The sequence below is a fragment of the Pristiophorus japonicus genome, chromosome 5, assembly GCF_044704955.1.
Source record: "Pristiophorus japonicus isolate sPriJap1 chromosome 5, sPriJap1.hap1, whole genome shotgun sequence".
In the NCBI taxonomy this organism is placed as follows: domain Eukaryota; kingdom Metazoa; phylum Chordata; class Chondrichthyes; family Pristiophoridae; genus Pristiophorus; species Pristiophorus japonicus.
Window position 1 is genome coordinate 211676869 of NC_091981.1, and position 23899 is coordinate 211700767.

At 46.9% G+C, this 23899-nt stretch overlaps 1 protein-coding gene across 1 annotated transcript in view; it reads right to left on the reverse strand.

The window, feature by feature from the left end:
- Positions 1–16269: 16269 nt before the first annotated feature.
- LOC139264136 (zona pellucida-binding protein 2-like) overlaps positions 16270–23899 on the reverse strand; it is a 123042-nt gene continuing 115412 nt past the window's right edge. The window contains exon 10 of the mRNA XM_070880221.1: positions 16270–16687. Coding sequence (XP_070736322.1) covers positions 16297–16687 — 391 coding nt within the window. The 3' untranslated portion in view covers positions 16270–16296. The remainder of the gene's footprint in view (positions 16688–23899) is intronic.

The window sequence follows — 23899 nt, forward strand, 5'->3', positions numbered from 1 at the left end:
CCAAGGCCTACCTTGAAAAATGGCCCTTTATACGAGGTACTAGAGGAGCTCATGGAACCTAACAAGGATTCTTGCCTTTAGTTTTGGGATGAATTTAAATTTCTGCAGTCTGGAGCTGGGAAACCACAGGATAACAATCACAGAATAACAATAAAACTTTTCACTGTTACTGCTGATACAGCATACATAAACATGAAACAAAAACACAAGCTAGTAACTTTGACTCTGGAACTATACTAACGTGATGAGATACTTGTCAGACACAGTTCAGTGCCTGATGATTAATTCATAAGAAAATATCTCATTCAGAGGAGGCAAATGTGTCGGCCATTCACATCACCACTTTGGTGAAATGAAGAATATCTGAACCTAGTCAGATATACAAAGTAGTTTCCAAATTTGGTCAATAGAGGGCATGAATATTCAATTTTTAGATATCAGTATCACAATTCTGGAAATAAAAATTATAAAATATGTATAACTTGGCAATTTAGTATGATTCCCACCTAATTTATTTTTAATCAAAATTCGGTCAATTTTTGTCTTCATCACACCACGATTTGAATTGCTCGTGGGATGGTAGAAATCGTGAAATCTGGCAGAAAACAGTTCCACTTGATTCCTGCTTTTTTTTTTAAAGGGCCCGCTCAATCTTCTAGTATCATTATGGCATGTAAAGAGCATACAAAGAACCCCACAATATATGACAGGTTGTATTGAGGAGTTCACTACCCACATCTGTGGAGTGATGTTTGACTGCTTCAGAGAACTGCAGTCCACCCTGGAAAGTGTAGTGCCCCAAGGGGCATCCAAAGGCGAGTCCTCCTCAATCAAAGTCCTAAGCACAGTTTTGGACTTTTGAAGGAACAGCATAACTGATGTTTTAGAAGCCTTGCTCTGGTATCAGTGAGTTGGTTCTATCTGGATTCACCATACTGCAAAATTGTCTGGATAGGATCCTAATGCAGTGGCTTCACAGCAGCTCTGCAGTCTGTCCCGAAACAGATACAAGGACAAGCTGAAGGAGGGCCCTGCAGAAGGGCATGAAAGGGGTGATGGACGAGGGAGCTGCCTCCCTAGGCAACTCTATACGCATACCTCCCAGCCGCTCCACTCAAATAACCGATGCAGGGATAGAAAGCAAACAGATCCAGTCAGTTACAATAGCAGACATGGCACCTGCAGTTGCAGGGACATCTTCAAGCCCTGCGGAAGGAGATAATGAGCTATCCCCAACTCCATAGGATGAAAATTGAGAATTAATTTGAGAAGGCTGGTAAAAATACATACAAGATCCTTGGCTTTATAAATATAGGCGCAGAGTACAAAAACAAGGAAGTTATGCTAAACCTTTATAACACACTGGTTAGGCCCTGGCTGGAGTATTGCGGCCAATTTTGAACACCATACTTTAGGAATGATCTCAAGGCCTAAGAAAGGGTGCAGAGGAGATTTACTAGAATGGTTTCAGGAATGAAATACTTGAGTTACATGGAGAGACTAGAGAAACTGGAGTTGTTCTCCATACAACAGAGAAGGTTAAGGAGAGATGTGATATAGGTTTCAAAATCTTGAGGGGTTTTGATTGAGTAAATAAAGAGAAACAGTTTCCAGTGGCAGAAGGATCGGTAATGAGAGGCAACAGAGTCAAGGTAAATGGCAAAAGAACCAGAGATGACGTGAGGAATTTTTTTTATGCACGAGTTATTGTGAGCTGGAATGCACTACCTGAAAGGGTGATGGAAGCAGATTAAGTAATAACTTTCAAATGGGTAAATACTTGTAAAGGAAAAATTTGTAGGTCTATAGGGAAAAAGAGGAATGGGACTAATTGGATAGCTCTTTCAAAGAGCTGGCACAGGCACAATGGGCCGAATGGCCTGCTTCTATGCTGTATCATTCTATTAATTCTTCTTGGCCTCTGGGAGCATAGTATATGCATCTGAGAACGTATTTTAATGTTATGATTATTTTTTTTTGGATTTACTTTAACTGTCCTCACACAGTGAATAGCATATAGGGTGGAAACCCAAGGCCTAAGTTTCTGCCCTCTGTAAAAATGGCGCACCTCCATAAGGTGCGCCCACTTTCTAGAATGAAAAGGGCACTGAAAACTTACCTGCTAATTCTCCGAGCTCCTCAGGACGTCTTTGGGCTCGGCGTAGCGCAGCACAAGGGGTGGGGGGCGGAGCCAGGCCCTGGCGCTGAAAACAGTGCCGGGACCTCTGCACATACGCGCTAGAGTGTGTGCGCATGCGCAGTAGCTCCTCGCAGCCCGATGCTCTGCAGTTCAGCCTCTTGTTCAGCCCCCCTGCGTTCAGCCTGTAGCAAACACTTCCCACATGGATATTATTTTCTCCAGTGGTCAGCCCTGTTTACTGTTTTCTGCACCTTTTCGTGCCTTGTTTACAAGTGTAAATTTACAACTAAAAAACACAACACAAAGCATTATATCAAGTTGGCTGTGGGCTGCAAGGTAATTGACTAGCATTAATTAAAAAAATGTTTTTATTGAAAACTGTGAATTCGTCATGTGGAAAAGCAGATTTTGCGTTGTTGATCAATGCTCCCTTCAAGTATAGCTGCTGTTTGTATAGATACTTGTATAGAAGTATAGATGCACGACGTTTGTCTGCAACCCCCCTCCCCCGCGTTCAGCCTCCCCCCCTCCCCCGCGTTCAGCCTCCCCCCACCCCCCCGCGTTCAGCCTCCCCCCACCCCCTGTGTTCAGCCTCCCCCCGTGTTCAGCCTCCCCCGCGTTCAGCCTCCCCACCCCCCCCCGCGTTCAGCCTCCCCACCCTCCCCCGCATTCAGCATCCCCCCCGTGTTCAGCCTCCCCTCTCCTCCCCCGCGTTCAGCCTCCCCACCCCCCTCACGTTCAGCCTCCGTTCAGCCTCCCACCCCCCCCCGCGTTCAGCCCCCCCACCCAACGTTCAGCCTTCGTTCAGCCGCTCCGCCCCCTAATGTTCAGCCCCCACTCCTCCCCCCTCCCTTCTCCTCCCTCCTCCTCCCTCCTCCACCCCCTCCCCCCTCCTCCCCTTCCCCCTCCACCCCTCACTGTCAGAGACACAGAAACAGACACAGAGAGAGACACAGGGGTCAAGTTTCGGCCTGAGTTGCTCCAATTTTTGGGGGGCAACTGGTTTAGAATGGAGTATCTTAGAAATTGCAATTCTTGGCATTTAGTTTGCTCCAGTTCTAGTCAGTTAGAACAGTTTAATTTTGGAACAGCTTTTTTTTTCAAAAGGGGGCGTGTCCGGCCACTTACACCTGTTTTGAAAGTTTAGGCAGTGAAAACTTACTCCAAACTAACTTAGAATGGAGTAAGTGTAGATTTTTGTACGCTCAGAAAAGCCTTGCCTACACTTTACAAATCAGGCGTAGGGAACGAGGAGTGGGAGGCGGGGAGGGGGGGGGCGTGGGTGAATGGAAGTAATTAAATCTTACAAGCATTCAACAGTCTTACTTATACAAATAAAGAGCCATCCTGAATAAAAAATTATAAACAAAGCAAATACAAAATATTGAATATTCCTACCTGTGTGAAGCAGCAGCAGCCTTCGAGCTGCGGTGCTTTAGGCAGGCCTTCCATGTAGGAGACAGGGGCAGCGTCAGTGGCTCGACGGCAGCCCAAGACACAGCAAGCAGCCTTTGAGCTGCGAGGGAGGCTGAGGCCATTCGGACAGGGACAGGGGGAAGCAGCCAGATAGCCAGTTTGAAACTTAAATTTGTAATTGCAGAATGGGTGCTGCATTGTCAACATCATGGATTATGCAATGGTTCACCAGCAATTCACTGCATAGGAGAGAATTGATTAGAGCTCACCACACCAGGAACGTCATAGCCCATAGGCTGATGGGCAGGAGACCTTACCCACGTCGGCAATATCGAGCCAGGCGCTTGTACCTGGACATGAGCGAGGCTGATTGTGTCAAAAGGCTGCGTTTCTGCAGAGAAGTTGTCGTTGAGATCTGTGATATGCTGAGAGCAGATGTGCAGCCCAGAAGCAGACGCCAACTGCCTTGTCTGTTGAAGTGAAGGTAACAGCTGCACTTGCCTTCTATGCCTCGGGGTCGTTTCAGGCTACAACTGGAGAAGTGTGTGCCATCTCTCAATGTGCAATACATGCCTGTGTTTACCAGGTCACGGCTGCACTGTATGCACGGAGGAATGGGATCCCTTGGGACTTCAGGGGATGAGCTCCCTGGTGGCGGAACATGGGAGTGCATGCTTTACAGATACACAACACTGCCCCCCCCCCCCACCCCCCACAACGTCAAAGTGAAAACTATTTACAAGGTGAGGCGGTAGGGAGCGTTTTTTTCCCTGGTGGACTGCCTTGGTACAAATGTCTGTTCTGGTGTGTTGCCTGTGCCCTCGCTGGGCTGGCGTGTTGTTGGCCCTGCAGGACTGCTAGGTGAGCCTGGCCTTGTTGGGCTGTTGGGCATGGTGGGTTCGATTTCCTGGTCCGGCGTGGTGTCGTTGACCCTTTGGGTGTGTGTTGTCGGCTCGAAAAAGGTGGTATCTGCTGTGGGTTGTTCAGGGCAGTCTGTGAACCGCAGCCTCGTTTGGTCCAGGTGCTTTCTGCAAATTTGTCCATTGTCTAGTTTGACTACAAACACCCTATTCCCTTCTTTAGCTATCACTGTGCCCGCGATCCACTTGGGACCATGTCCATAGTTTACCAAATACACAGGGTCATTCACAGTGGCGCGACCATCGTTTACATTTTGTTGCTGCCGCCTGCTCTCTACCTGATCATGCAGGTTGGGATCAACCAGCCAGAGTCTGGTTTTAAGTGTCCTTTTCATGAGTAGCTCAGCCGGGGGCACCCCTGTGAGCGAGTGGGGTCTCGTGCGGTAGCTGAGCAGTACTCGGGACAGGCGGGTTTGGAGTGAGCCTTCTGTGACTCGTTTACGGCTCTGTTTGATGGTTTGTACTGCCTGCTCTGCCTGCCCATTGGAAACTGGTTTAAACGGGGCCGAGGTGACATGTTTGATCCCATTGTGGGTCATGAATTCTTTAAATTCGGCACTGGTGAAACATGGCCCGTTGTCACTGACCAGTATGTCAGAGTGGGTAGCAAACATGGCCCTCAGGCTTTCAATGGTGGCAATAGCGGTGCTTCCCGACATTATTTCACATTCAATACATTTTGAAAAAGCATCCATCACCACCAGGAACATTTTACTGAGAAATGGGCCCGCATAGTCGACATGGATCCTCGACCATGGTCTGGAGGGCCAGGACCACAAACTTAGTGGTGCCTCTCTGGGCGCGTTGCTCAACTGAGCACAGACGCTGCATTGCCATACACAGGACTCTAAGTCAGAGTCGATACCGGGCCACCACACGTGGGATCTGGCTATCGCTATCATTATTATACCTGGGTGTGTGCTGTGGAGATCTGAGATGAACGTTTCCCTGCCCTTTTTTGGTAGCACTACACAGTTACCCCACAACAGGCAGTCTGCCTGAATGGACAGCTTATCCTTTCGCCGCTGGAACGGCTTGATTGGCTCTTGCATTTCAACGGGGATGCTGGCCCAGCTCCCATGCAGTACACAGTTTTTTTACTAGGGACAGCAGAGGATCTTAGCTGGTCCAAGTCCTAATCTGGCGGGCCGTGACAGGTGATTTATCATTTTCAAACGCTTCCATGACCATCAACAAGTCTGTGGGCTGCGCCACCATCAACACGTTTGCAGGCTGCGCCATTTCCACCCCCCGTGGTGGGCAATGGTAGCCAACTGAGAGCATCCGCACAGTTCTCGGTGCCTGGACTGATAGCGCGAGTGCCCACCTTTGTATGCGGTCTGAGGCATTAGTATTTATCCCCTTGTTTTCAGCGAACAGGGATGTGAGGGGCTTGTGATCGGTTTCCAGCTCAAATTTGAGGCCAAACAAGTACTGATGCATTTTCTTTACCCCGAACACACACGCTAATGCCTGTGGAATTCTCTGCCACAGAGAGTGGTTGGGGCCAATTCACTAGATATGTTCAGCGGGGAGTTGGATGGGGTCCTTGCTGCTCGGGGGATCGGGGGTTATAGCGAGAGAGCAGGAGGGGGGTACTGAGGTTTCATGTTCAGCCATGAACTCATTGAATGGCGGTGCAGGCTAGAAGGGCTGAATGGCCTGCTCCTGCACCTATTTTCTATGTTTCTATGTTTCTATGTTTCTCAATCATGCTGTCGGCCCTCTCGGCCTTAGGCAAGCTCCTGGAAGCATACTTCCACGCAACGTTAGCTTGTTGTAATACACACCCAACTCCGTACGACGACGCGTCACATGCTAGCACAAGTCTTTTACACAGGTTATACAATACAAGCAGCTTGTTGGAGCATAAAATGTTTCTGGCTTTCTCAAAAGCAATAACACATATAGGGGCTCTAAAAGGGTGCTTAACCCCAGTAGGAAGTTACCAAAATAGTTGAGGAGTCCCAGGAACGACCGCAGCTCCGTGACGTTCTGTGGCCTGGGCGCGTTCCTGATAGCCTCTGTCTTGGCGTCTGTGGACCGAATGCCGTCCGCCGCGATCTTTCTCCCCAAAACTCCACTTCTGTTGCCATGAAGACTTATTTCGACCTCTTCAGCCGCAGCCCTACGCGATCCAGTCGCTGGAGGACCTCCTCCAGGTTTTGTAGGTGCTTGGCAGTGTCCCGACCCGTGACCAATATGTCGTCCTGAAAGACCACCGTGCGTGGTATAGACTTGAGTAGGCTCTCCATGTTTCTCTGGAAGATCGCTGCAGCCGACCGAATTCCAAACGGGCATCTGTTGTAGATGAACAGTCCCTTGTGCGTGTTGATGCAGGTGAGGGCCTTCGAAGACCGCTCCAGCTCCTGCATCATGTAGGCCGAAATCAGGTCGAGCTTGGTGAACGTCTTGCCTCCTGCCAGCGTCGCAAATAGGTCGTCAGCCTTTTGGTCCTGTAGCGAGAAACGATGAATAGTTACTTTATAATCGCCGCAAATCTTGACCGTGCCATCACTTTTGAGTACTGGAACAATCGGGCTGGCCCACTCGCTGAATTCCACTAGGGAGATGATGCCCCCGCGTTGCAGCCTGTCCAGCTCGATTTCCACTCTCTCCCTCATCATGTGAGGTACCGCTCGCGCCTTGTGGTGGTGAATGGGTCGTGCCTCTGGGACCAAGAAGTTTCCAATGCCTGGCTCAAAAAGGGAAGGAAATTTGTTCAGAACCCGGGTACATGAGGCCTCATCGACATGTGATAGCACTCGGATGTCATCCCAGTTCCAGCGGATTTTGCCCAGCCAGCTCCTTCCAAGCAGTGTGGGCCATCGCCTGGGACAATCCAGAGTGACAGTTCGTGCGCCGTGCCGTCGTAGGTGACCTTGACCATTGTGCTGCCCAGGACAGTGATAAGCTCTTTGGTGTACATCCTCAGTTTCGTGTGGATGGGGCTCAGGGTTGGTCTGAATGCCTTGTTGCATCACAGTCTCTCAAACATCTTTTTACTCATGATGGATTGGCTAGCACCAGTGTCCAATTCCATGGCTACGGGTAAGCCATTCAATTTTATGTTTAGCATTATTGGTGGACATTTCATCGAAAACGTGTGCACCCCATGTACTTCAGCATCTGCCTCCTTTCTCTGAGGCTCGAAATTGCTTTGATCTACCATGGACCGATCTTCCTCTGCCACGTGGTGGTTAGCAGGTTTTGCAGAACTTGCAGCTCATTTGCCTTACATTCATCCTTTGTTGGGGACTCTGAGTCATCTAGGTCACCTGAGGCCTGCTGGCAGTTGCAGACTCGTGGGTTCTGCCCTGTACATTTCTGCTCGCAAACACAGTTCCAGTTAATTTATGAACATTGCTAGCACTTGTGTGCTGAGAGATTTGTTTGGTGTTATCACTGGTGGACATAAACGCCTGTGCTATCGCAGTGGCTTTACTGAGGGTCGGTGTCTCTACAGTCAAAAGTTTTCGTAGGATGGTCTCCTGGCCAATGCCCAGTACAAAAAAGTCTCTGAGCGTTTGCTCCAGGTAGCCATCAAACTCACATTGTCTTGCAAGTCGGTTTAGTTCGGCGACGTAGCTCGCCACTTCCTGACCTACTGATACCTCGCCATCAGCATGCTCTCCCTCGGGTTAAGATGCTCCCGAACTAATGTACACAGCTCCTCATACGACTTATCTGTGGGTTTCACCGGAGCCAGAAGATTCTTCATGAGGCTGTAAGTCGGTGCCCCGCAGACTGTGAGGAAGACCGCTCTCCTTTTTGCAGTGCTCCCTTCTCCGTCCAGCTCGTTGGCTACAAAGTATTGGTCTAGCCGTTCGTCATAGGCTTCCCAGTCCTCACCCTCCGAGAACTTCTCCAGGATGCCCACAGTTTGCTGCATCTTTGCATTGGATTCATATTCGCGTCGCCAGTTATTGTGTTCCTAACACAGATGAGGCTGCACACAGGGAGGTTAAAGTAACAGTGACCTCAGTCTTTAATAAGACACTCCAGAGTGAGGAACAGGCCTTAAGAGCTGGCTTATATAGAGTGCTCCCAAGGGATGCTGGGATCCCTTGGGACTTCAGGGGATGAACTCCCTAGTGGTGGAACATGGGTGTGCATGCTTTACAGATACACAACAGGTAGGACTTCTATTTTTTATTTGTTATTTATTGGTTGCTTATTACTTTGGGCTTGGTGCTTTAGGTGCAAGGTTTCTTCTATTTTTTATTTGTTAATTAATTCCTTATTGCTGTTTGTGCTTCGTTTAGTGCTTGGTGCTTTAAATGTACTTATGCTTCTTTAATGTTGTTGTGAAGGTGTTTAGTGTTTTGGAAAATCCTCTAATTTCCCTCCCCCCCCCCAGTTGATGGTGATGTGTCTGCCTCAGCCGGGAGCCTACACTGTTTATTTATAAAAAGAGAAACAACTGTCTTCACTCAGCAGATATAAGGCAAAAAAAGCAAGAGGTTTTAGGCCATTTTATGTGATGTGTTTAATGCTTTAGGGCTCAAGTTTCCGATGCTGGAGAAAATGGCGCAACTCCGTGATCTATGTGACCTGTCTGGGATAAAAAGCGCACTGAAATCCTACCGGGGAATTCTCCGGTCGTCCTGTAGCATGGCGTGGTGCAGCGGAGTCTCCCTGGGGTGGAGCAAGTCGATCCCAGCCTGCAGAGGGGTGGGGTTAATGCCCTGTGTGTTTTTCACAGTTGGTACCCTTGCGCATGCGCGTTACAGCGTGCGTGCATGCACAGTGGGTCCTCGACCTTGGCAATCGGCCATTTAAAGGGAGAACGTGGCAGGCACTCATTTAAAGCTAGCTGGGACTTTTGGTTGCAGGTAGGAAAAGGAGTGAAAATTATTTTACTGATTCTTGTTGTGCAAAGGAGTGCTGCAAACGTGCAAGCAAGGACATTTAAAGGGAGAACTTGGCACTCTGTTAAAGCGAGCTGTGGGATTTTTGGGTGCCTGAAGGGAAGGAGTGAAAAGTCTTAAGTGATTCTTGGAGTGCAAAGGAGTGCTGCACACGTGCATGCAAGGAAAGAACTGTGTTTTTAAAAATCACTGAGTGGAAATCCAGTACAGCAATGCAAGAACGTGCAGCGAGAACGAAGAACTTCTTACATGACGAAGTCGAGACACTAGTTAATGTCATTGAGGGGAGATGGCAGAGCTGGACACCAGGAACAGAGGCCGCACAAAGGTGGCACCCAAAGAAATCAAGAAACGCTGGGACCAAGTTGCAGCCAAATACTGCGGAGTGGTGAATACCAGGAGATCTGGGGCCCAGTGTAAAAAGAAATGGCAGGACCTTGGTCAAGTCGTTAGTGTAAGTAATATCTTCCTTTTCTCAATGGAATTGCAATTGTAAATGTGACCAGCTGTATATGCCCCAACCAGCAGAAAGGCACCCTCTCTAAAAAGTTATATTTTCATCCTTGCAGAAGAAATTGGCTCACAACAAAAGGGAAAGAACACGAACAGGAGGAGGCCCACCAAATCTGCACCAACTGACACCCTTGGAACAGAGGGTCGCTGCCATGATGAGTCATGCCTGGAGAAAAGCAATCAGTGATGCACAAGCTGGGCCCACACGCTTGGGAGAGGGTAAGTCCTGAAAATGCATTGTGACCCTTCAAATAAACCTGCTGTCTAGCCTGCTATGTGCAAGACTATCCATGTCACCCATCCTGCCCACTCCTGTGCTGCTAACCATTTGACTGTTCAGTTATATTTTGCAGAACATGAGGCCAATCCAGAAGATTCAGAGGAAGATTCAGATGCATGCGATCAAGACCAAGGTGGTGGGGGGGGAAGAGGGGGGCATGGATATGTGTTCAGGGGAGAATGTTGATCGTGATATGGATCAGTCCATAGTGCAGGGCCTCACTCTTCCAGACAATACTATGAGTTCTCGTCCAACATTCCACTCCTTCATCCACCCCCATCCTTGCGCAGTGCTTTAAGTTCTGATGCGGCATGTCATCATCTCCTCATGTACGCATCCGCGCTTAGTGATATAAGTTCTGGTATGACGTTCCATGGCTTCACATCCTCCGAGGTTGCGGGTCACAGTGGTGGTGGTGGAATGCAGCTTGGAACATCCAGTTCCCCACTATCAGAGGTAGAGGGTCCCAGTGGCGGTGGACTGCAGCATGGAACACCCAGTTCCCCACTGTCAGAGGTAGAGGGTCCCAGTGGCGGTGGACTGCAGCATGGAACACCCAGTTCCCCACTGTCAGAGGTAGAGGGTCCCAGTGTGGAGGTACAATGCAGCTTGGAACACCCAGGGCCCCACTGTCAGAGGTAGAGGGTCCCAGTGGTGGAGGTAGAATGCAGCGTGGAACACCCAGGGCCCCACTGTCAGAGGAAGCGGGTCCCAGTGGTGGTGGTGGTGAAATGCAGTGTGGAACACCCAGGGCCCTACCGTCCCATCCTGCGCCTCGCACTGGAGTGGTGCCAAGAGGCAGAGCCGGGGGGAGAGGAAGGAGAACCCGAGTAGGCTCTCCTGAGATGCAGCGTTCAACAAATGCGCTTGACGTTATTGCATTGGGTGTTAAGGGCAATGACCCTACCCGTTCACTCGAGAGCACCATCAGAGGGGTTGGTGATGAGTTGACAGCACTGTCTGGGCAAATAGCAGTTTATGCCACGTGAACTGAGTGCAGGAATCGCTGGGGCAGCACAAATGCTGGCAGAGGCCATCAGGCAGTTAGCTGCTGCAATAAACGCACACCTCCCGGCCAATCAAATGTCATTCCCACTGCAATCCCAGTATCAGCCTCTGTAGAGACTCAAGCTGGAACCCCCTTTCTCTCTCCCCCACCCCCTCTCTCTCCCCACCGCCCAATGAGACAGTGCACATGCACCGAGATGTGGATGAGAGCTGGGTGCAGCCTTTCTTTGCTGCTGGTGTTGATGTAGTAGATTTGATGCCACTGTTGTAACTGTTTTCAAATTGAAATTGTGTACCAAGTTTTGTAACTTTACAAGTATATAAGTGATCTTAGAGTTTTTAAGTGATCTTAAAGTGTAAATATTCTCCTAAATAAGTTGTTTAAATTTACTGCGTTAAAAGTTATCTTAAGGTTTTTCAGTGATTTTGTTCACAAATTGAAATTGTTTACTAAGTTTTCTAACTTTAAAGCTTTATAAGTATTTGGGGTTGTTAAGTGATCGGAAAGAGTCATATCAAATTTGATACAAGAATGATTTTATTGCACTTAAGTAAAGTACGTTGTAAAGATTTCAATGAAATATATTGTACATTGAAACTGAATCATGACAAGAGTGCTTTTATTATTATTGCACTAAAATACATTGTAAACATTTCAATAAAGTTTATTACTTAACATTACAATTGAATCATGGTCCACTATCATACCAAACACAACATTTAGGAACACCTGCAAAAGATAGACATCCCTCACCCCTTCAATCATGCCTGCCTCCCATACCTAGCCATGACCGAGGGGTGTGCTGGTGTGGCGTGTCGTGGCTTGGACATCTCTCCTGCTGCAGTGGGATGGGTGTCCATGGGCCGAGGAAGCCAGCGACTGATTGCCTTACAGTATCTGAGATGCACAGATCGGTCCTGCTGCTGGCTGCGAAGGGTTGGGTTGGGGTGGGGAGGGGGGGAAAGAGTGTTGTTGGGAGTGTAGGAATGAGGAGAGACACACGGAGCGAAGGGTTGGGAGGTGGGGGTGGTGGAAAGCGTGCTGTTGGGGGTGTGGGAGACAGTGGTGGGTTAGGGTGAGTTACAAACGATACTCTAACAATCGGTCCCTGACAGAGGGACAATGCCAAACAGTTAGTTTTTACAAATGAGAGATAATCTAGTCCGAGGTGAGTCATTCAAGTAATAGGTTGGACTAATGGGGTATGATGATTTCCAAAGGATCAAATTAGCCATAATTAGGTGTTGATGTGCCTGCCTCAACCGGGAGCCTATACTTGTTTATTTATAAAAAGAGAACCAACTGTCCTCATTCAGCAGATATAAGGCAAAATATCATTGAAAGAGGTTTTAAGCCATTTTAAGTGATGTGTTTAATGCTTCCCACCCCGCCACCCCCCCCCCCCCCCCCGCCTCCCCCCGCCACCCTCCCGCCCCCGGTCTCTGGCTTTGCCTGCACTGAACTTAACTCTAGGTAAATGTTGGTCCATTAGAAGATGAGAAGGGGGATTTAATAATTGGAAATGGCTGAGACTTTAAACAATTATTTTGCTTCGGTCTTCACAGTGGAAGACACAAAAACCATGCCAAAAATTGCTGGTCATAGGAATGTGGGAAGGGAGGACCTTGAGACAATCACTATCACTGAGGGGGTAGTGCTGGACAGGCTAATGGGACTCAAGGTAGACAAGTCCCCTGGTCCTGATGAAATGCATCCCAGGGTATTAAAAGAGATGGCGGAAGTTATAGCAGAATGAAACTATCATTAAGGAAGAAATAGCGGGACATCTAGATAGGAATAGTGCAATCAAATAGACGCAGCATGGATTCATGAAGGGGAAATCATGTTTAACTAATTTACTGGAATTCTTTGAGGATATAACGAGCATGGTGGATAGAGGTATACCGATGAATGTGGTGTATTTAGATTTCCAAAAGGCATTCGATAAGGTGCCACACAAAAGGTTACTGCAGAAGATAGAGGTACGCGGAGTCAGAGGAAATGTATTAGCATGGATAGAGAATTGGCTGGCGAACAGAAAGCAGAGAGTCGGGATAAATGGGTCCTTTTCGGGTTGGAAATCGGTGGTTAGTGGTGTGCCACAGGGTTCGGTGCTGGGACCACAACTGTTTACAATATACATAGATGACCTGGAAGAGGGGACAGAGTGTAGTGTAACAAAATTTGCAGATGACACAAAGATTAGTGAGAAAGCGGGTTGTGTAGAGGACACAGAGAGGCTGCAAAGAGATTTAGATAGGTTAAGCGAATGGGCTAAGGTTTGGCAGATGGAATACAATGTCAGAAAGTGTGAGGTCATCCACCTTGGGAAAAAAAACAGTAAAAGGGAATATTATTTGAATGGGGAGAAATTACAACATGCTGAGGTGCAGAGGGACCTGGGGGTCCTTGTGCACGAATCCCAAAAAGTTAGTTTGCAGGTGCAGCAGGTAATCAGGAAGGCGAATGGAATGTTGGCCTTCATTGCGAGAGGGATGGAGTACAAAAGCAGGGAGGTCCTGCTGCAACTGTATAGGGTATTGGTAAGGCCGCACCTGGAGTACTGCGTGCAGTTTTGGTCACCTTACTTAAGGAAGGATATACTGGCTTTGGAGGGGGTACAGAGACGATTCACAAGGCTGATTCCGGAGATGAGGGGTTTACCTTATGATGATAGATTGAGTAGACTGGGTCTTTACTCGTTGGAGTTCAGAAGGATGAGGGGTGATCTTATAGAAACATTTAAAATAATGACAGGGATAGACAAGATAGAGGCGGAGAGGTTGTTTCCACTGGTCGGGGAGACTTGAACTAGGGGGCACAGCCTCAAAATACGGGGGAGCCAATTTAAAACCGAGTTGAGAAGGAATTTCTTCTCCCAGAGGGTTGTGAATCTGTGGAATTCTCTGCCCAAGGAAGCAGTTGAGGCAAGCTCATTGAATGTATTCAAATCACAGATAGATAGATTTTTAACCAATAAGGGAATTAAGGGTTACGGGGAGCGGGCGGGTAAGTGGAGCTGAGTCCACGGCCAGATCAGCCATGATCTTATTGAATGGCAGAGCAGGCTCAAGGGGCTAGATGGCCTACTCCTGTTCCTAATTCTTATGTTCTTATGTTCTCCATTCTAAGTTAGTTTGGAGTAAGCTTTCGCTGCCTAAACTTGCAAAACAGGCCTAAGTAGCTGGACACACCCCCTTTTGAAAAAAAACGGAACTAAAATGAAACTAAACCAACTCACTAGAACTGGAGCAAACTAAATGCCGAGAATTGCGAATTCTAAGATACTCCAAACTAAACAAGTTGCTCCAAAACTCCACCCGAAACTTGGGCCTGGGCAGAGTGGAGGAAAGTAAGGCAGCTCTAAAAGGATGGCCGCCATGCCTACTTTTTAGATGCACTAGATTTAGGTATTGAGTTTACATACTGCTTTATTCTATACTCCAAATTAGTTCAGGACCCGGACTTAGAGTTGAGGCAGATCTATGCTAATTCAGAGGCTGAAGGCTTAGCAGGCCACTGTACAAAACAGATTCAACTAAATTACGTTATGAATCTGTGAACACGGTATTAGAGATAGCTATAAGTTGTCCTCTGATCTTTATTAAAAAATCAACATAAATCAAAGACAAACATCTAAGCTGCTATCCAATATTGAAAGAGAAAACCAAAGACTGTAAATTATAGAATTCCTTTAATATAATATCAACTATTAAATAATGTCAATAACCTGTATTGACCTGTATATAAAGAGTAACACTCCATACTAAAAAGCATTTATAACCGAGATATATACACCTATTTGTAAACTTTGTAATATAAAAAACTTTTAATATCTAGTTAAGTATATACCCTAATCCAGTTATGGTCTCTCCATTTACAATACTTAACTGTTTGCAAACAGCTATTTCTGTGCAAAATTGCATATGAAAATAACTGATTTAATGTTGAGTATTGGATTTTTCTGATGAAAAAACATATTTAGAAACAACCTGAAAGCAAGGCTACAGGATGTTACCATAGGATGTTCCTTCTAAAGATTGTTATTTCTCATGACATTTGTACAGCAATACCATCACTCTGTCCACCACCAAGGGAAGAACAGGACAGTTCTTCAGCCATAGACGTGTGAGCAGGACTTATTGTTGAACTTGGTGAGGCTTGTAAAACAAAAAATCTTATTCAGAAATCCATTTAACATGAAAAAGCTATGGTTTAGGGACGGAAGAGAGAAGTATTCTAAATATGGTTATGGTTTTAAACAGTAGTTTGTCCTTATCAAATGGCACTGTTTAATTGGTATTCAGTTTGTAAACTTTAAACTTTTCAAGCCCAATTCAGTTATATATTTTAGTGCTAAATATTTTTCAGTTTTGATTTTATTTAGGTTTATGCTAAAAATAGCATTGTTTTGTCGCTATTATTTTCACTGTACATAAAATCATACAAATATGTTTGGAGAAACAATCAAGCGGAATAATATATTATACTTCGAGATATTTTAATAGGCTTGGAAAATTCAGTTAAATTGACGTTAGCATTGATAGTTTTGTTTCAGAAATCCTGCTGGAATGATATAATAAAGCACATTTGAAGCTCTAATTATAATTGTTTAGGCTATTACATTTCCATTCATTTCAAAAGGGAGATATTTTTAGTTTTTAAAAAAAGGTGGTTTTATAAACTTGAGATGGATTAACAGATTCAAAAATTATATGTGATTTGTTCAGTGAGAATGTCTTAAGTTCTTGAGAATAATCAAAAATGCATATTTTAATCTTAAGAGAAGACCCCCCCCCCCGCCATATTTAAATTATGCCAGTTAACCAATTGGGGATCTTCTCATCGACAGTAATGTTAATGCATTAAAAAAGAACCTTTGCTATATCAGAGCATATGAACTTTATTCCCATGTTTATGTTTCCATATGTATAAATTTAAACTATTTTGTTAAATGGTGATGAATTAAAGTAAATACTTTAAGATGATACTGATTTCAATTTTAAATAGAATTTTTTTCTTTCAGCATTATCTACAGTAACAACACTCTAAAAGGACAGTAGCACAGCCTGCAATTTAAAGATTAACACTGTGAGACTTCACATCCACATAGATTTTTGCACAAAATAAATGAGCACTGAGAACTACTACCTTCCATGCCTGAGGATAGTTGCTAGTTTTTGTGGAGTTGAACTCCTTGAGATAAAGCAAGTTTCATCTGATGTGTATGGAGATCTGCATTCCTCGAAGCTGCTCTCCGGGCATGTGGTATCACCAGATAGTAAAGAGCCAAAAGTGTTACATGTTTCAGTGTCAGTATCACTAAGTAGACCAATGCATTGGTCATCTGAGAATCCCACTCTGTGTTTTGTGGAATGTCTAACAATGAATTTAAATGGTCTTAACTTGCTTTTTTGTTCCAGTAGGTCAACACTTTTAATAATATTTGCCAGTGTTTTCACCTGTTCTTTTACTTCTCCCTCTTTCACCTGAACATATTTCCCCTTCATTGGTGTCTTGCAATACTTCCGGCATATTCTGTAAAACGCACACAAATGTCTGTAAAGATCGCAGTACAATGTATGAGACAGCTAATTCTGGAAAGTTCCTACCACCTCCTTAAATAAATATATGAGTGACTAACACAACTCTTCTGATATTGCTCACTTTGAGGTTGTGTTGGTGCAAGTGGGGGGAGATGGGGGGAAGGGGAGTGTTGCTAATAACATAAATCCATCTCCCACAGTTTTCCAGTTCTGAATTGTCCTACCTCAGGAAAAGGGAACAACTAATATTGGAAATCTTAGCAGGTCAGGCTGCATCTGTGGAGAGGAAGTAGTGTTAACGCTTCGGGTCGATACCCCTTCATCAGAGACTGTTCGGAAAGAACAGATTCTTAAGAAGCACTGAAAGGGGGAGGGGAAGATAGAACAAAAGGGAAGGTCTGTGTTAGGGTGGAAGACAGGAGAAATTAGAGAGACAAAAGGGATGATGGCCCAAATTCAAATGGTAATGCCAGGAGTTAGAAAAACATTAATCAAGATAGGGGAGATAATGACCAGCTGCCATTAGAGACAAGGAGAAAAAAATAAACAGGCTCTGGGGGCGGGGAGGGGGAAAGGGAGCCAAAGATTGGCAGCAGTTATGCTCTGAAATTGTTGAACTCGATGTTGAGTTCAGAAGGCTGTAAAGTGCCTAAACGAAAGATGAGGTGCTGTTCCTCGAGCTTGCGTTGAGCTTCATTGGAACAATGTAGGAGACCGAGGCCAGAGAGATCAAAATGGGAATGGAGTGGAGAATTAAAGTGACATGCGACCGGAAGCCCAGGGTCACACTTGCGGACTGAACAGAGGTGCTCTGCAAAGTGGTCACCCAATCTATGTTTGGTCTCCCTAATGTAGAGGAGACCACATAGTGAGCAGCAAATACAGTATACTAAATCGCTGTTTCACCTGGAAGGAGTATTTGGGGCCCTGGATAGTGGGAAGGGAGGAGGTAAAAGAGCAGGTGTTGCATCTCCTGCGCTTACACAGAAAGGTACCGTGGAAAGAGGAGGGGGTGTGGGGGTTGATTGCAGAATAGACCGGGGTGTCACGGAGGGAGCATTACCTTCAAAATGCTGAGAGGGGAGGGGAGGGGAAGATGTGATTGGTGGTGGGGTCACGCTGAAGGTGGCAGAAATGGCTGAGGATGATCCGTTGAACGTGGAGGCTGGTGGGGTGAAAGGTGAGGACAAGGGGAACCCTGTCAGGGTTCCGAGAGGGAAGGAAAGTGGTGAAGGCAGAGCTGCGGGAAATAGAATGGACATGGTTGAGAGCCATATTAACCACGGCGGAAAGGAATCCTCTGTTGAGGAAAAAGGAAGACAGGGAATATAAAAACTAACTGCAAAAGCTTCTATAAATATGTGAAGCGAAAAAGATTAGTAAAGACAAACGTAGGTCCCTTGCAGTCAGATTCAGGTGAAATTATAATGGGGAACAATGAAATGGCAGACCAATTGAACCAATACTTCGGTTCTGTCTTCAAGAAGGAAGATATAAATAACCTTCCGAAGGTACTAGGGGTCAGTGAGTCTAGTGAGAAGGAGGAACTAAAGGATATCCTTATTAGGCGGGAAATTGTGTTGGGGAAATTGATGGGATTGAAGGCCGATAAATCCCTGGGGCCTGATAGTCTGCATCCCAGAGTGCTCAAGGAAGTGGCCTTAGAAATAGTGGATGCATTGGTGATCATTTTCCAACAGTCTATCGACTCTGGATCAGTTCCCACAGACTGGAGGGTAGCTAATGTAACACCACTTTTTAAAAAAGGAGAGAGAAAACGGGTAATTATAGACTGGTTAGCTTGACATCAGTAGTGGGGAAAATGTTGGAATCGATCATGAAGGACAAAATAGCAGCGCATTTGGAAAGCGGTGACAGGATCGGATCAAGTCAGCATGGATTTATGAAAGGGAAATCATGCTTGATGAATCTTCTGGAATTTTTTGAGGATGTAACTAGCAGAGTGGACAAGAGAGAACCAGTGGATGTGGTGTATTTGGACTTTCAGAAGGCTTTTGACAAGGTCCTGCACAAGAGATTGTTGTGCAAAATCAAAGCACATGGTATTGGGGGTAATATACTGATGTGGATAGGGAACTGGTTGGCAGACAGGAAGCAGAGAGTCAGGATAAATGGGTCCTTTTCAGAATGGCAGGCAGTGACTAGTGGAGTGCCGCAGGGCTCAGTGCTGGGACCCCAGCTCTTTACAATATACATTAACGATTTGGATGAAGGAATAGAGTGTAATATCTCCAAGTTTGCAGATGACACTAAACTGGGTGGCAGTGTGAGCTGTGAGGAGGATGCTAAGAGGCTGTAGGGTGACTTGGACAGGTTAGGTGAGTGGGCAAATGCATGGCAGATGCAGTATAATGTGGATAAATGTGAGGTTATTCATTTTGGGGGCAAAAACACGAAGACAGAATAGTATCTGAATGGCGGCAGACTAGGAAAAGGGGAGGTGCAACGAGACCTGGGTATCATGGTTCATCAGTCACTGAAAGTGGGCACGCAGGTACAACAGGCGGTAAAGAAGGCAAATGATATGTTGGCCTTCACAGCTAGGGGATTTGAATATAGAAGCAGGGAGGTTTTACTGCAGTTGTACAGGACCTTAGTGAGGCCTCACCTGGAATATTGTGTTCAGTTTTGATCTCCTAGTCTGAGGAAGGACGTTCTTGCTATTGAGGGAGTGCAGCGAAGGTTCACCAGACTGATTCCAGGGATGGCTGGACTGTCATATGAGGAGAGACTGGATCAACTGGGCCTTTATTCACTGGAGTTTAGAAGGATGAGAGGGGATCTCATAGAAACATATAAGATTCTGACGGGACTGGACAGGTTAGATGCGGGAAGAATGTTCCCGATGTTGGGGAAGTCCAGAACCGGGGACATAGTCTTAGGATAAGGGGTATGCCATTTAGGACTGAGATGAGGAGAAACTTCTTCACTCAGAGAGTTGTTAACCTGTAGAATTCCCTGCCACAGAGAGTTGTTGATGCCAGTTCATTGGATATATTCAAGAGGGAGTTAGATATGGCTCTTACGGTTAAGGGGATCAAGGGGTATGGAGAGAAAGCAGGAAAGGGTTACTGAGGGAATGATCAGCCATGATTTTATTGAATGGCGGTGCAGGCTCGAAGGGCCGAATGGCCTACTCCTGCACCTATTTTCTATGTTTCTATGCCAGAGGCACTATTGTGAAAGGTGGCATTGTCAGAGCAGATGCGGCAGAGACGGAGAAACTGGGAGAATGGAATGGAGTCATTACAGGATGCGGGATGGGAGGAAGTGTAATTCAGGTAGATGTGGGAGTCAGTGGGATTATAGTGGATACTGGTCAAAAGCCTATCCCCAGAGATGGAGAAGTCGAGGAAGGGAAGGGAAGAGTCGGAGATGGACCATGTGAAGGTGAGGGAAGGGTGGAAATTGGATACAAAGTGAATTAAATTTTCAAGTTCAGGACGAGAATAGGAAACGGCACCAATATAGTCATCAATGTACTGGAAAAAGAGGTGAGGGAGGGGACCCGAGTAGGACTGGAACAAAGAATGTTCCACATAGCCCACGAAAAGGCAGGCATGGCTAGGACCCATCTGGGTTCCCGTAGCAACACTTTAATTTGGAGGCAGTGAGTGGAGTTAAAGGAGAAGTTGTTCAATGTGAGAACAAGTTCAGCCAGAGGGAGGAGGGTGGTGATGGATGGGGACTGGTTGGGCCTTTGCTCGAGGAAGAAGCAGAGCGCACTCAGGCCATCCTGGTGGGGGATGGAAGTGTAGGGGGATTAGATGTCCATAGTGAAAAGGAGAAGGTTGGGGCCAGGAAACTGGAAACTGTTAAAGTGACGGAGGGTGTCGGAGGAGTCGCGGATGTAGGTGGAAAGAGAGTGGACAAGGGGAGAAAAAAATAGAGTCAAGATAGGAAGAAATAAGTTCTGTGGGGCAAGAACAGGCTGAAATGATGGATCTACTGGGGAAGTCCTGTTTGTGGATCTTGGGAAGGAGGTAGAAAGGGGCTGTGCGGGGTTGGGGAACAATGAGGTTGGTGGCTGTGGAGGGGAGATCTGCAGAGGAGATGAGGTCATTGATGGTCTGGGAAATTATGGTTTGATGCTCAGTAGTGGGGTCGTGGTCCAGGGGGAGGTAGGAGGAGGTGTCATTGAGTTGACGATCAGCCTCTGCAAGGTAGAGGTCGGTTCGCCAAACAACAACAGCGCCACCCTTGTCAGCAGGTTTGATGACGAGGTTAGGGCTGGATCTGAGCAAGAGGAGTGCTGCAAGTTCAGAGGGAGGTAGGTTGGAGTGAGTGAGGTGAGCAGAGAAATTGAGAGGGCCAATGTCCCGTCGGCAGTTTGCAATGAAGAGGTCCAGATTTGGCCCATCATCCCTTTTGTCTCTCTAATCTCTCCTGTCGTCCACCCTATCACAGACCTCCCCTTTTGTTCTTTCTACCCCTCCCCCTTTCAGTGCTTCTTAAGAATGTGTTCTTTCTGAACACTTTCCAGTTCTGACAAAGGGTCATCGACCCGAAACGTTAACTCTGCTTTCTCTCCACAGATGCTGCCTGACCTGCTGAGATTTCCAGCATTTTCTATTTTTATTCCAGATTCCAGCATCTGCAGTATTTTGCTTTTGAACTAATACTGTCTGCCTCAGTCAGCAACAAAGATGTTTGTGTACTAATTGTCATGTATGTAACCTTTATGTAACAACACTGCAATACTGTATATATGTAAGAAATGCACACCTTGACCACAGAGGGTAAACTTGTGGGAGACACTCCTCACCTGGTCACCCAGGTATATAAAGGGAAGTCCCACGCAGGGTCATCACTTCTTGGTCCTGTGAATAAAGGTTCAGGTCATGGAGTGACCTTGTCCATAGAATGTGCCTCATGTGGATTTGTGGTATTGTGTAAGGATTTTACATTGGCAACGAGAAACGGGAATCAACGACCCACGAGAATTGCCACCGGTAGCACAGATGAACGGTACTGTGTTGGTGAGGACTGGGACGATTTCATTGAGAGGCTCCAGCAGAGCTTTGTCATGAAGGACTGGCTGGGAGATGCAGCGGCCGACAAGCGAAGGGCTCACCTGCTGACCAGCTATGGACCCAAGACTTACGCGCTCATGAAAGACCTGCTAGCACCCGAGAAGCCGGCGGACAAAACCTTCGAAGAGCTCAGCAAACTAATCGGTGAGCACCCCAAACTGGCGAGCAGCGTGCACATGGCCCGACACAGATTCTATACCCACCGACGTTGGGAAGGACAGAGCATACCGGATTTCGTTGCGGACCTCCGGCGCTTGGCCAGCCTCTGTAAGTTCACAGATGCCTGCAAGGGGGAGATGCTAAGGGATTTCTTTATTGAGGGTATCGTTCATGCTGGGATTTTCAGAAAGCTAATTGAGACCAAGGACTTGACCTTGGAAGCGGCGGCGTTGATGGCTCAGACTTTTATGGCGGGGGAGGAGGAAGCCAAGATAATATAAGTGCGCAATTCTGCCTCCAACGTGGCGATGGATCAGGGAGTCAATATCATAAACGCGACACAGAGCCCCACAGGCAGGCAAGGGCAGTTCGAGACACCCCAGGCAGCAATAGACCCAAGAGTAAGTCTCCAACAGAGACAATGGCAGGCTGAACGGACATTTACTCCCCCCCCAGTGGACAATGTAGCCCAGGATGGGGCCATTGACACCCACTCACAGGGTGCTCAAGAGCAGTCAAAGGGACAATCAGCGAGGAATGCCTTGCAACAGCTCTTTTGTTCACAATAATGGGAATCTCAGTTTATGCTGGAGGTGTGGGGCAGACATGCTGCCAGGATTTGCAGGTTTCAACAGTTCGTCTGCAGAAATTGTAACCTCAGTGGCCATTTAGCCAGAATGTGCAGAAAGCCTGCAGCCAGGCTAATATACGAGGCGGATGAACCAGATAAGGGGTCTGCGAGGCAGGATGACGCTTGGGGCAAATCAATGGATGCTGAAGTTCAGCGGGTTCATGTGGCAAACATTCACAGCTCATATACCAAAACGTCACCTATGATGATGAAAGTCCTATTAAACGGCATCCCTGTACGCATGGAGCTGGACACAGGGGCCAGCCAGTCACTTATGAGTGTTCAACAATTCGAAAAGCTGCGGCCATTGCAGACCCAAACGAGAATGCATTGAGACGCAATTACAGATGTACACCAAAGAAATCATTCCAGTGCTAGGCAGTGCAATGTTGGCGGTCACACACAATGGATCAGTGAACCGGCTGCCGCTCTGGATTGTCCCAGGCAATGGTCCTGCACTGTTGGGGAGGAGCTGGTTAGCTGTGATGAACTGGAAATGGGGGGATGTGCACGCCATGTCATCTGTGGAGCGAAGTTCATGCTCACAGGTCCTACAGCAATTTGAGTCACTATTTCAACCATTGGGAAGTTCAAAGGTACCAAAGTAATGATACGCATTACCGCGGACGTCAGACCAGTGCACCACAAAGCCAGAGCTGTGCCGTATGTGATGCGGGAGAAAATTGAGAGCGAGTTGGACCGGTTGCTGAGAGAGGGCATCATCTCGCCCGTTGAATTCAGCGACTGGGCAAGCCCCATCGTTCCCATCCTAAAAGCGGATGGCTCGGTCAGGATCTATGGTGACTAGAAGGCCACTATCAACCGGGTGTCCCTGCAAGACTAATACCCACTCCCGAGAGCGGAGGACCTTTTTGCCACACTGGCAGGCGGCAAGTTGTTCACCAAGTTGGACCTCACTTCAGCCTACATGACCCAAGAACTGGCCGACGAATCTAAACTACTGACCACCATCACCACGCACAAGGGACTGTTTGTTTACAACAGGTGTCCGTTTGGCATTCGATCAGCGGTCGTGATTTTTCAAAGGAACATGGAAAGCCTGCACAAATCCATTCCCGGAACAATCGTATTTCAGGATGACATCCTCATCACCGGTTGTGACACCGAGGAACACCTCCACAACCTGGAGGAGGTGCTACGCCGACTGGATCGGGTAGGCCTGCGACTCAAGAAGCCTAAGTGTGTGTTTTTGTCTCCCGAGGTCGAGTTTCTGGGCAGGATGGTTGCTGCAGACGGGATTCGGCCTACCGAATCCAAAACGGAGGCGATTCGACGAGCGCCCAGGCCCTGCAACACATCGGAGTTGTGTTCATTTCTGGGACTCTTGAACTATTTCGGG